Source organism: Lygodium microphyllum, chromosome 2 (assembly GCF_053477565.2).
Source record: "Lygodium microphyllum isolate KBCC chromosome 2, Lygodium_microphyllum_v1.1.10, whole genome shotgun sequence".
NCBI lineage: Eukaryota > Viridiplantae > Streptophyta > Polypodiopsida > Schizaeales > Lygodiaceae > Lygodium > Lygodium microphyllum.
In genome coordinates this window covers 86,343,460-86,356,081 of record NC_141136.1, presented here as the reverse complement: position 1 = coordinate 86,356,081, position 12,622 = coordinate 86,343,460, and the positions used below count along the sequence as shown (strand labels likewise).

The 12,622-nt window shown below is 41.0% G+C and overlaps 1 protein-coding gene across 1 annotated transcript; it reads left to right on the top strand.

Moving 5' to 3' along the window:
- Nucleotides 1–5,982: 5,982 nt before the first annotated feature.
- Nucleotides 5,983–10,446, top strand: LOC148039978 (protein trichome birefringence-like 18). The gene is made up of 3 exons (XM_087695434.1): nt 5,983–6,634; nt 6,761–7,038; nt 9,160–10,446. Exons 1-3 carry the CDS (start codon nt 6,343–6,345, stop codon nt 9,961–9,963), a joined length of 1,374 nt encoding a protein of 457 aa, XP_087551560.1. The 5' UTR covers nt 5,983–6,342; the 3' UTR covers nt 9,964–10,446.
- Nucleotides 10,447–12,622: the final 2,176 nt, after the last annotated feature.

Here is a 12,622-nt window from a genome sequence, read left to right as displayed (position 1 = left end):
CAATTTTTGTATCTCATTGTGTAATGAAAAATTTCACTTGTAAATCGAATGTAATGTACATTTTATTTATACACATTCGAAAGGCAACTTGCTTCCTTATGAGTTCCCATTAAAAAATATCTTAAGGACAGTCTATTAAGATAAATTCCTGCCAAGTTTTCATTCTCAAGGCTCAAAACTCACAATTGTGGGAGACAAACAACTCGTACAAAAGAAAGAGCGCTCGGCTCTTTTACCAATTGTTACACCATTCACTTTGAACTTATATCTAGGGGATGTATTGTCTAGCAATTCCAAGGTATCCCTCACATCTTTCAGACTCCAATTGGAAGTAACATTCACCTTCTTTACTTCTTCATGCGGCAAAACGTGCACCGCAAGTTTATATGGTGTGTAATTTGTATCAGAATCCAAGGGAACCCAAATACCCAATCTTAGTTTGTATCTCCTGTAATCAAAGCCCAAAGCAAGAGTTTGGCAAGGGATATTGTAAGCCAAAGCCAAGGATTGAGGGCATGCACTGCACCTCAAGATATCACCCTTATGATCGCACTCTCTAGATTTCCAATGCGTCCCTATAGTGTTGTCCAAATCCTCTTCCGAAAAGTTTCTACTTAGCCAGGATACCTTCGTTCTTTGTAAATTTGCTGTTTTGAAGCAAGCCACGAAGATATGGAGGGGTACAAACCATGATAAACATATTCTTCTTGAGATCCTTCTAGGTGTCATGGACTTTTTAATATCCTGAAATATTTTAAATTTGAAACTCTGCACCGTTACCTTGTCAGGAATCTCCCAGTTTAGAGATGAAAGACTTGGCAATGGCAAATCTTCGATATTCCCATACCTATCCGCTTTAGAGGGAACCACATACTGTGCATAATATATAAAAACCTTGCATTCACTATAAAAAGACAGTTTGATCGGCATAAATAATGTCTGCCAATACCTTATGAATGGCATGGAAAGTCCCACTTAGGCTTTCCACAAGTTGCCATTCAATACTTGTTGACGGAAAGATATCTACAATGACGAACCGTTTGTTAGAACTTGCATAAATGGAAAAGAATTATATACGTTATTCAACTTATAACTTACAATGTGTTTGTTGGGGAACACGTTCGTTTGGAGGCAAGTGCATATCCTTGGCCATGTAAACATGTTGCACCTTGACAAACCAGCCTTCGGGCATAATTTTGAAGGCAATGATACGCCCCTTCTAGTGATGTTTTATATCTTCTCGTTTTTTTCTTTTCACCTTATGAGAGCCCTTGCAAGAAGGCAGCATGGTAACCCAATCGTTTACAGCAAAGGTTTTGGGCTCAAAATTTCCATCTACTCCCTGGCTATAGACTGTGCAAGAGTGTATTAAACGAGAAGGGCGCCTGGAGGAAGCCATGAAAAGAAAGAAAGCGCAGAGAAAGAAGCTCAAAGAGGGGTGAATGAACTAAAAAGTAGCGCAAAGAACCCAAATGAGTATGTATTGGGCGCCAAAAACAATATTGAAAGATCTCCTGACTTTCAAAAAACTCATTATTAATTTCATCACATCTCTGTCATGTATTTTGTCAGATTTGTAAGTAAATAACGTCTTTGGGACTCCAAAACATGTCAGACTTTAGGGGTTTTGGCTAAAAAAGAAGAGAGAATCACGAAATGGACTCCACTATCTCTAAAAAAGAGGAGACAAGAATACCATATTCTTGCACACATAGCGAACTCTCTTTGGCCCTTTCCTTAATCCCGTGATTAACAAAAGTGCATTTTTTGAAGCGTTTTTGGCCCTAATGCACAGTGTCACGACAATGTAGCAACATGACATCCACCCCCTTTGAACTTGCATATCCTCCGGTATGTGCCACCAATGCATACATCCGGTTTAAACACCCAAATAACAAGTGCTTCTCTGATCATGTACATTAGCAAGCATCCACTTGGATCATAGATAAAAATACTTAGCATCTGTACAAGTCTTGAACCACACATAGTATCCCCTCTAGGGTCATAAGATCTTGGGTGTGTATCATACACTAAAGGTTGTGGAACCTCCATATACATGCTCAAAATGGACCCATCAATAAATATATAGCAACATGCCCTCTCTTTTAGAATCCATCGCATGGGAAGTTGCTTCTGATAACCTTTTTGCTCCACAGCCAACATAAGCAAGGTATCCAATACACTCAAACTATCTCTAAAAACAACTAAACATTCCAAATCTTGAAGCATCTCTACATTTCCTATGAAGGTATCAGAGACAAAGCATCCAAAACATTCTCCATTTGTGGAGTATCACATCTAACATCCTCTAAAGGGATATCCTCAAGCTCATGAATTATCTAAAAAATGATAAATGTATCCTGCAAATCATGTACATCTAGCAAGTCGTCAATCTTCCTCTAAGTCCTTGCATCATCTTCGTCTCTCTTCTGTTTCTCTTCCACAAATACATATGTATTTTGCACTTTTGCTAAATACACATATACTAGAAATGTGCATCTATAAGTGATCCCTAGCAACCAATCATGTCATAAATGCCTTGCCTTGCATGAGGCATTTCACTATCTATAACTTTCCTCTTTTTAGCTGGATGTAAAGCATGTGTCCATATTGCAGCCTTCGAACCAACCATTACTTGGCTAGGCATTCTATCCAACTATAGACCAAAAGTAGCAGCATGCATAACCACATAAGCTTTTCGGACAGCCAAGTCTTCCAACAACTTTTTCATACCTCTCTTTCCAAAATTCAAAGCAAAAGGCAATCCTGTTTCTTGTGTGCATAGATCTTTTCATCTTTTCAAAAGATGAGCTATCATGCCAAGGCCTCTTGATAAGCAGCACAATCCTTCCTTTCATGTTGCAAACTATCACACCACATAAATATTTTCCTTGGTTTAAGGGTTATGCTTGTCTCCTTTCATCTTGTCCTTTCTCATCCAAATTTGCAATCTTCAACTGAAGATCCCACATGCCTTTAACCAATTTATCTAAGACATCTTTCCTAATAGTAGGAACAACAAGTGCAGCCATAGGGTTAGCCACAGAAGCATGCTTATTTACTAGATACATAAAATGTTTTACCTGTAACAGTGGGCAATCTAGATACATGCAATCTTTCTCTTCTTCTATGCTTTTTTACTAGTGTAGTAAAAGCATCCTTAACATGTCTCCACTTTGTTTTAAGCCCTATTTGAGTAGTCTAATCCTCTAACAAATCATCAAGCTTCTCTTGAAGCTCAGGATCTATCGCTTGAAGAAACAATTCAATTTTCTAACTTGCAAGAGCCTGCTGTTATGCAAGATCTAATTGCTTAAACTGACTTTCAAGTTCTCTTAATAACTTCATAGCCACAAGACCCTTACTAGGTTTTACAATCCACTCTTGGAAAGTCTTGCAGCAGGTAATCAAACTGGTTAGTGTCTTCAATGCAAAATTCTTCTCGGAGTGTCTTCTTGAAAGCTACCCAATCATTGTCTTGCATGTACAATTTAATAACTTAGGCTTTCAATTTATGTACACTGACTTGTACATAATAGTAGCTCCATGCAAGTTGAGCCACCCCAAAGAACTCCATCTTTTGAGGATAGATATGCAAATATGGAGATACATTCTTGCCATTAAACAACTTCATCTCATTTTCTTACAAAGCATTCATCACAATAATTTTTGTTTGAGCAGAAGCCTGCATTATAAGCATGTTCATATTCTGTGCACTAACTATTGTAAAACATCACTAGAAACCATGTTTGAAGGTTCTCCCATCCTGCTTTCCTTCGACGGCCTTTCATGTTGGGTTCACCAATGTCGAAGGTGTTTTAGTCGAAAGGTCGTATCCATAGAGGATCATAGAGAGAAGGAAGTAGAGAATAGGAGATAGAAGAGAAGAAAAAGAATAGTCAAGAGAAAATGAATCCCGCGAATGTTGGAAATCAAGTTCTCTTCAAGTCATGTCCATACATCATGAATCAATCATAAAAACTTCTACCAAGTTTGCTAAAGCCTTTACATAAGATAATGACAAAGTTCAATGATTTAGATTTGCATGTATTACATGTAAACTCTGTTGTACATCAAAGACAAAGAGTTCAAACCATCTAAATATCAATAGGTTTGGATGATCTCTTGGTAGAAGAAGCCCAAATACTTCTTTGGAGAGCAATATGTATTGATAGAACATGAGAAGAGAAACAAAAGCCTTGTATAGGACTCCAAAAACACTTTAGCCCTGTGTATTCTCGGTTATAATAATAGTCATAAGCTAATTGTTTGATGGCTAAACTCCAAGACAAATGGTTCTTTGATTATTTAGACAATGTCTATTACTACTCGGAAGCAATCTCCAAGCATTAGATCTCCTGGAGTTTCCTATTATAACCCAAAAACATACAATAAATAATAGCTTCTACTTTGCTGCTCAGGCAGTAAATCTGATGGTTTATTGGGTAAGAAAGGAGGGTAAAACTGTAAGACCCTTGCTCACAATCTCAGATCGCTCTTTTTTCTCTCTTCTCGTCTTCCAGAGTGTTGTTTGTTACTTGGAAAAATGCAATCACGCCCAATGCAAATTTGGGAGCTCTTTTTTTAAATGAGATTTTTCAAAACTGGCTAAAAAGCCCCTTGCTTTTTGCATGACACTCTATTCTAGAAGTTTTCTACACTTTTTAAGGATATTTATAAGAAATAATATCTATAATATAAAAAATAGGCTAAAATTATACAAAAGTCCCATATTTTTGAACCATCCATACTATGGACACTAATATAAATGAATGGATATGACATTGACTCTCTAGATCAATCAAAAAGTTGGATGATAATGCACTGTAGGGTTTTTCACACTGTAACTGTGTAGCGACATGATAACAAGCAAAAGGGAATCCCCAAATGCCACCTTTGTTGCACATTCATTGCAAGGTGTTGTTGATGTTAGTTTAGTTCTTTCCTTTTTTTCTTTCATGCTTAACTTTTCACTTGTGTAAGACCTTTTTTCCTATTTTTTTGTTTTTTCTTTTGAGTACTTTTTTTAATCGTTACTTTCTAGTAATGATTTCTTTTAGTAAGATGTGCTTGATTTCTTTCTCTATTTTTGCCTTTGATTTCTTTTTATCCTTTAATTATATGTTTTTGTCTTTTATTTTCCTTTAATCTTCGTGCTTATGATATACATAGTGCTCTCATGCCATAGACTTATGAAGAGATATCAACCACTTGCATACATTTGTGTTTCATTATTAATCTAGATAAGTTAATGCATGTTGAGTTGTAATATACCTTCTTATTTCTAAGGTGCAAAAGACAAGTAATTGAACAAATTTCAAGGAAAAACTTTTTTAATAAACTCTTTCAAATAAAGGTAAAAATGGAGATTAAAATTTTAATACAGGTGCAAGAGGGAATTGAGCCGGTTTCAACCCAGAATGTACGGGGATTTAGACGGTTCGGTTGGGGACTCAAAGGTTTAGGATGGTTCAAACGTTCACCAAATTTTTTTTCCCGAACACCGCTATGCTTGCAGCTACAGATGAAGTATTTTTGCAAAGTTGGGGCACCATCGAAGCTTGGAAATAGGTAGCCAACAAGCGTCTCCACCCGAGTATCACAGCATACCATACCATACATACCCTCACACGACCGTACACTTTTCACGCTGTCTTGCTCTCTCATCGTGTTACGAGAAACCGAAGTACTATCAGACTGGTTAATTATGTTGGCAACGTCTCGCCTGTCTCTCTCTCTCTCTCTCTCTCTCTCTCTCTCTCGCGCGCGCGCGCGCGCAGCTAAGGGGTGAATAAAGCATTTTTAATACCGAGGTGGTAGGATGTCTTTTCTCTTTACGTTGGCAACAAGAGCATGTACCATGTGTTCGTAAGAGACACGTCGTGCTTCCAACTTTCAAAGATTTGGGGGACACTGTGGGGCGGGGGCCCTGGGGGCAGAGAGAGAGAGAGAGCGATGCGAGGGGAGGGCAAGGGTTTTCTTTGTCTTTGCAAAACCGTGTTGCGTTGTGGGGGGGTGGTTGCAAGCCATACTTTTCGCGTCAACGGCAAGCCACCAAACCCCACATCCTTCTTCGCACATCACATGACCCCATTTCGCATCTTTGACATATAGCCCTCTTGAAGCGGAAGTACCTCCTAGCCTCTAACCTTGCTCTCGAGTCTCCCTTTCACCTTTAATTGCTTCACACCGGTCCTCTCCGACGACATACACAGGGTCAGAAGAGAGAGAGAGAGAGAGAGAGAGAGAGAGAGACACAGAGACAGAGAGATCACCCACAGGTATTATTGCATCTCATGAAGGAACAGGACGATCTGAAAGGGGAGGAAGCGCGCACAGGATATGACGCTTCTTAACAGCAATTCATCCAACTCTGTACATACTAGCAATAACGATCCTCCCTCTTTTCCATTTTGTTCTATTTTCCCTCTGGCTTGTAACAACAGTAATAGCGGTAGCAGCAGCAAAGGGAGCTCCATTCTTCTGTTGCTGTGCTTTTGTGCGACGGCCGTGATAACTCTAGGTTTAGGCATCTTCTCGCTACATCTCCCTCTCACTTCGGACATACTGCGGAGCCACATACTGAGCGACATCTTCCAATCTCACCTCATATCCCCTTCCTCAGCTCGAGAAGGTAAGCAGGACATGGAGCCGTGATCTAGCAGATCCGTTGTTTCTCACCCCCCCCCCCCCCCCGGCTTTCTCTCTCTCTGGTTCTGGTTGTGATTTCTTCTTTTTGGTGTTCCCTCCTTGTGCCTAGGGCCCTGCAACCTGTTTGAAGGAGAATGGATGCCTTTCGCCGAGGCCCCTCTTTACAGGAACGGGACGTGCCCCGTCCTCACGCAAACGCAGAACTGCCAGGCGAATGGGAGGCCCGACACAGGCTACGAGCATTGGCGATGGCAGCCTAAGGCCTGCAGCTTGCCCCGGTTCGATCCCCGCGACTTCTTCCGCGTCATGCGAGGCAAAACTCTTGCCTTCGTGGGCGACTCAGTGGCAAGAAATCAGATGGAATCGCTCATGTGCATGCTGTGGCAGGTACTACAGTCGTTCTACTGGCTAGCTGCTAGTAATATAATAATAATAATAATAATAATAATAGTAATAATAAAATAAAAATAATGTCGAGGAGTGTTGCGAAGTACTTGTTGCAATTTGTAACTTTCCCGCCTCGATCGGCTGACGTAACCTCAGTAACTCAGTTAACTCTTCAAGAAGTTTAACCAGTCAAGCATGCACGCATATTTCAAATTGAGAAGAATTGCTCTTGCAACGCTTTGTATGATCGTCTGTGTTTTCTCTTGAGGCATTCTTTCAGTTGTTAGAATCCCAGGGACTACTGGAGGTTCCTAAGCATTGCATGATGCATCCGTGGCTTTAAAGCTGCCCAAGTTCTGGTAATCGGTTGGTTGGATTTATTGCAGTCATCATTGTCGTAAGGAGTGTACGGTTGGTGTCCCACGAAGGTTGCTTGGATTTCTTAAGAGAAGTGCGCGGTGCGCCGGTGCCTCAATATCTTGTCTGAGGTGATCTCGAGATTTGTGCCATGATCCTCTCACGATTTCCAGTCGGGACAATTTTTTTTATAATGCGCAGAGAATATCAATATTATGAATAAAAGGTATTTACATAGCCTACTAAGAGGCTTCTTCCAGTCGGGACAATTACTTCGTTATTGTTCTCTTAGAATCCTTCCGGGCTACCATGTCTATAAGCAATTATGACATTCGAAGGTTATTGCATTACACCACATGACAAATATTTAAAGATGTCGCTCCATGTTATGATGATATCACTTGTCAAAGCTCCTTTCAAGCTTGGAAATATGTGTTGAGGTCTCGTTTTCATATCGCACTTTGAACTAGAGTATAGCGAAATTCGTTAATAGAATGGCCAAGGAGATCCCCTTTTGAAGACCATTCCTTTCTAGGTGTAATAGTTTTGGAGAGAGCATCCATCAATGACCTTCTCTTGGGGGGTGAAGTTTACGCGGGCAGCGGTTACTTGTTGGGGTCAAGTGTCTTCTCTACCTCCTCCTTGGCTTTTAAGGAGGTTGGAATCCCCCGGGTTTATAGTCTCGTTGATGAACGGTGACGTTTGACCTATGTGCTTGGCACTTTGATAAGGACATTATGGAAGTTTAATCTTGTATTTATGTAAAGGCTAGAGAGTTTACTAATCATGTATCGATTTGGTTTTAACAAAGGAATGTTAGTAAGTCATGTTGCCCAACCATTGTATAATCAAGGGACACAATGTGACGTAGAGATGTTAGCTACTTGTCATGCTGTCCAACCATTGTATAATAAGGGGACGCAACGTGACGTAGAGATTTTAGCTACTTGTCACAAAATTACCCATATTTTTTTGAATGTTTATGTGGCAAATTTTAAATGGTCGTCGTCTTCAGAAACTACATCACTATAATAAGTCTTTAAGAAATCTGGCTGTTGTGACTAATGTTATGTAAGAACTTCGATTGATTTCGGAGTATCCCGAATATTGCGATATTGTTTCATGCATCATGAAGTAATGCATGAATATGAGAGAGATGGTTCAAATCATCAATGGGGTGAGACTCGAGAGGCTGAGAGCGCTCTCTCTCTCCCCCCAAGGTGCCGCTGCCCCCCCCCCCCGCCCCCACCCAACACAGTTCGGACAGTCCCCAACGGCCTCCGCTTCTCCCCCTCTCTCTTTCTCTACAATGTCTACATCCTTCAAGTTCATATAGTATTATGTCTACAACTGTGTGATCATTGATGCTCAAAATTTCATTTTTTCCTGGTCCCCCCCATCTCAATCTCCTGCAAAATATATACCCTCGGGAGTCGGCGTGTGAATGCACATGAAGTAATGTCATACAGAGGTTAAGTATTTATTCAAAAGCTTTCATGCAAAAGCAGTAGAACGCAGGTGGCAGAGGTTAAGGATTTTCTACATGACATTCAGACTTGTAATATTGAATTAAATAGCCTTTTAAAAAGAATTTATCAGTATGTGTAACCGCTCGTGATTCAAAGGAAGGGAATCAAACTTCAAAGCCAAAGAAAGAATGATTGCGTTTCCTTTCTCGAGAAGAGGAACTCTTAATTAATATTCACTCTTTTGTCTGTTTTCTTTTTGGGGATGGGTTCACCGTTCGGGACAAAAACCCGGCAGGTGGAGGTGCCCATTAACCGGGGGTCCAAGAAGATGCAAAGGTGGTATTTCCGGGAGCACTCGGTGACGGTCATCCGGATCTGGTCGGCGTGGCTGGTGAACGTCAGCAACGAGGCCTGGGACATCGCGCCGGCCAATCTGACGAAGCTCCAGCTGGACGTCCCGGACGACGCCTACGTGGACGTCCTGCCGCGCCTGGACGTGCTGGTCATCTCGGGCGGGCACTGGTTCGCGAAGCGGGCGGCCTTCCTGGTGGGCGGGCGCGTGGTGGGCGGGCAGCTCTGGGCGGACGCGCGGCTGCGGCCCAGCAACCGGACGACGACGAGCGACGAGGCGTTCGGGATGGCGATGGAGACGGCCATGCAAGCGGTGGCGGGGCGGGCGGGCTACAGGGGCCTCACGGTGCTGCGGACCTACTCCCCGGACCATTACGAGGGCGGGGCCTGGAACAGCGGCGGCTCCTGCACGGGCAAGACGCGGCCCGCCGCCCCCGGCGAGCTGGCCTTCAACGCCCACACCGATGACATGCGCCGCCGCCAGCTGGCCGCCTTCGCGCGCGCCCGCCGCCACGTCAGCAACGGCTCCAAGCTCCGCGTCCTGGACGTGACGCCCGTGTTCGAGTCCCGCCCCGACGCCCACCCGGGGCCTTACCGCAGCCCCGACCCCAACAAGATCACCCAGCGCGGCCCTAACGGCCAGCCCCCCCCTCAGGACTGCCTCCACTGGTGCATGCCCGGCCCCATCGACACCTGGAACGAGCTCCTCCTCCAAATCCTAAGAGAAGAACTGGATTTACAAAACTAGTTTTTTAATCTTTCGCACCATTTTCACTTGCAAAGAAACATAGGCATACCAAGGACCCAAATCCAAGCGCCGAAAGCAAAATTGACAAGGGCCAAAGTTCCTTAAAATTCCATAACTTTAACTCAAGTGAAATCTTAGATCGAATGTTGTGAATCATGATATAAATGGATGTCCTTGTATAGTAACTCATTATACAATAATTGTTACTCTCTATGCCTCAATTGTGTTGTTGATCCCAACTCATTTTTTGTGAAATTTTTTAGTACCCAAGCCCAAGCCAAAACCACAAGATGTTACTTTGTGTACCCAAGCTCAAGCATAGTGTTTTTAGAAAAGTGGTTTCTTGGCTCTAAGTATATGACTTGGGAAAGAAGAATCTTTAATGGGTGGAGGGCTACCTTCTCTCAAAGGTTGAGCTTAATTCTCTAGAAGGTAGTTATTGACGTATTTTGTATAAAACATAGGCTTGGTAAATCAAAACCACAAGATGTTACTTTGTGTACCCAAGTTCAAGCATAGTGATTTTAGAAAAGTGGTTTCTTGGCTCTAAGTATATGACTTGGGAAAGAAGAATCTTTAATGGGTGGAGGGCTACCTTCTCTCAAAGGTTGAGCTTAATTCTCTAGAAGGTAGTTATTGACGTATTTTGTATAAAACATAGGCTTGGTAAATCAATGCAAGTCTCCCCACTTTGTGCACTATGCAAAAGAGAGGAAGAAAATGTCATACATTTGTGAATTGCACATAAGTTATAATTGTTTGGATGTTATTAAAAGATTAGGTTTGCAAGCTAGGTTTAGCTAATGTCATCACTATGAGTTGCTAGGATCGTTTGGTTGCAAAGTAATTTAAATGAGGACTATCTTAAAGTTTGGAATCTTGTGGGGAGTCATTGTTTATACATTTGTTTCGGAACTGCAGGTAAGTCAGAATTGTTTGGAAGTTATTAAAAGATTGGGTTTGAAAGTTAGATTTTGATAATGACATAACTATGAAGCTAGCATTGTTTGATGACCCATGCAATTTAAATGAGGATTCTCTCGAAGAGTGGAATGTTGCAAGGGTAGTCACTCTATAATGGATTTGGAAATACAGAAATGAAAGGTTATTTGGTGATAAATATCAATATGTCAAAGGAAGAGAAGTGGCCAAAATTGAAGTTTTCACAATAAAAATCAATTAGTTTGACAAAATCTTTAACAATGAATATTTGCTCTAGGTCACTATTATTTCCATCTCTTTTTCAATACAAAATTGAGAGATGTATTATCAAGAAAACAATATCATCATTTACTCACTTATTGAGATGTATAATGATATATTTATTTTGGTAATGTTAATAGAATACTTTCATGAGGTGTAAAGAGGATATACAAGACCTAAAGTCTCATTGTTGAGACATTGTCCACAAGCCCTTAAAAAACTCTACCAAACAATAGTCTTTCTTTTTGTAGTTGTGTGTGTTCCTTGGCTCTTTGAACAATGCTTGTTACATGCTTTGTAGTTTATAAGAGTTTGCTCATACACCTTATGGTGTAGTACTATGAATGTCTCTGGAACTTTGACCTTTGAGTTTTGTGGTGTATTTTGTGCTTCTATCTTTTACATTGTTGAAATATTTTGAGCCACATAGCGTTAAGAACATCTTTGTCTTTATTACCTAGCCATTGAGGATGCTAAGAATTACTCAGCTTTGAACAAGTCAATTGTTGTAGGGAATTGATGACTACTTAACCTATGTTTCAATCAATTGCTCCCACCTCAACATGTAATTTACACATATTGCATGCCAATCATGTTATTGAGGTCTCACCCACCATTGACGCTTTGTGATCTCTAGCTTCTATAGCCATAACTATCTCTTCATAGTCTTGCTCAGAGTTCGAGATCAACATTGAAAAGTCATCTAAAAATTCCTCTTAATGAAGCTAAGTAAATTAAGAGAGAGTTGTTGTGCCACATATGACAAATACAATTAAGGTGATCAAGGAATGGAGAAGACTATAAAGCAAATGGAAGTGATTCATAAAGTTCAAGAAACGAGTTTGAGTAGTCGTGATCAAGGAACGGAGAAGACTATAAAGCAAATGGAAGTGATTCATAAAGTTCAAGAAATGAGTTTGAGTAGTGGTGATTCTAAGGGCGAAGCACGAATGCGATACCATCAAACCAATTAAATGACCTACTAAGGTGAAGATCACTGGCCATGGTAGCACTATGGATCAAGCACCATCTATCTTGCAAGAATTGAGCTTTAGCATAATTTCTTAAATTTTCCATAAGGAAACATTATTTCTAATATAGGGGTTACCATTCAGAGTTGCCTAAAATTGGAGATAAAAAAGGTAGCTTAATGGTAGCACTACTACACTATAGATATGGAGAGAGAATGACACCATTGGGCTTGTAGCCGCGGCACTTTCCTATGCTTTCTTATACTTGAAAAAATCAATGCAAGACTAGGTCACATACTCTTCGCTTACACGAGAGAGGAGGAGGCACTATTGCATAGTAGTAATCAGAAATAGGGAGAGAGAACAACCCCATTAGGCTAGTAGAATGCAATTACATATGCTTGCTAATCATTGCAAATATATGCACTCAACTAAGCCACATACACTTGGAGAGAGAGAGAGAGAGAGAGAGAGAGAGAGAGAGA

Bases quoted from the DNA above. Each gene is read 5' to 3' on its own strand.
- LOC148039978 (XM_087695434.1), top strand. From the start codon at position 6,343: ATGACGCTTCTTAACAGCAATTCATCCAACTCTGTACATACTAGCAAT. The intron at 6,635-6,760 runs GTAAGCAGGACA...CCTTGTGCCTAG, and splicing joins CCCTTCCTCAGCTCGAGAAG to GGCCCTGCAACCTGTTTGAA. The intron at 7,039-9,159 runs GTACTACAGTCG...AAAACCCGGCAG, and splicing joins TCATGTGCATGCTGTGGCAG to GTGGAGGTGCCCATTAACCG.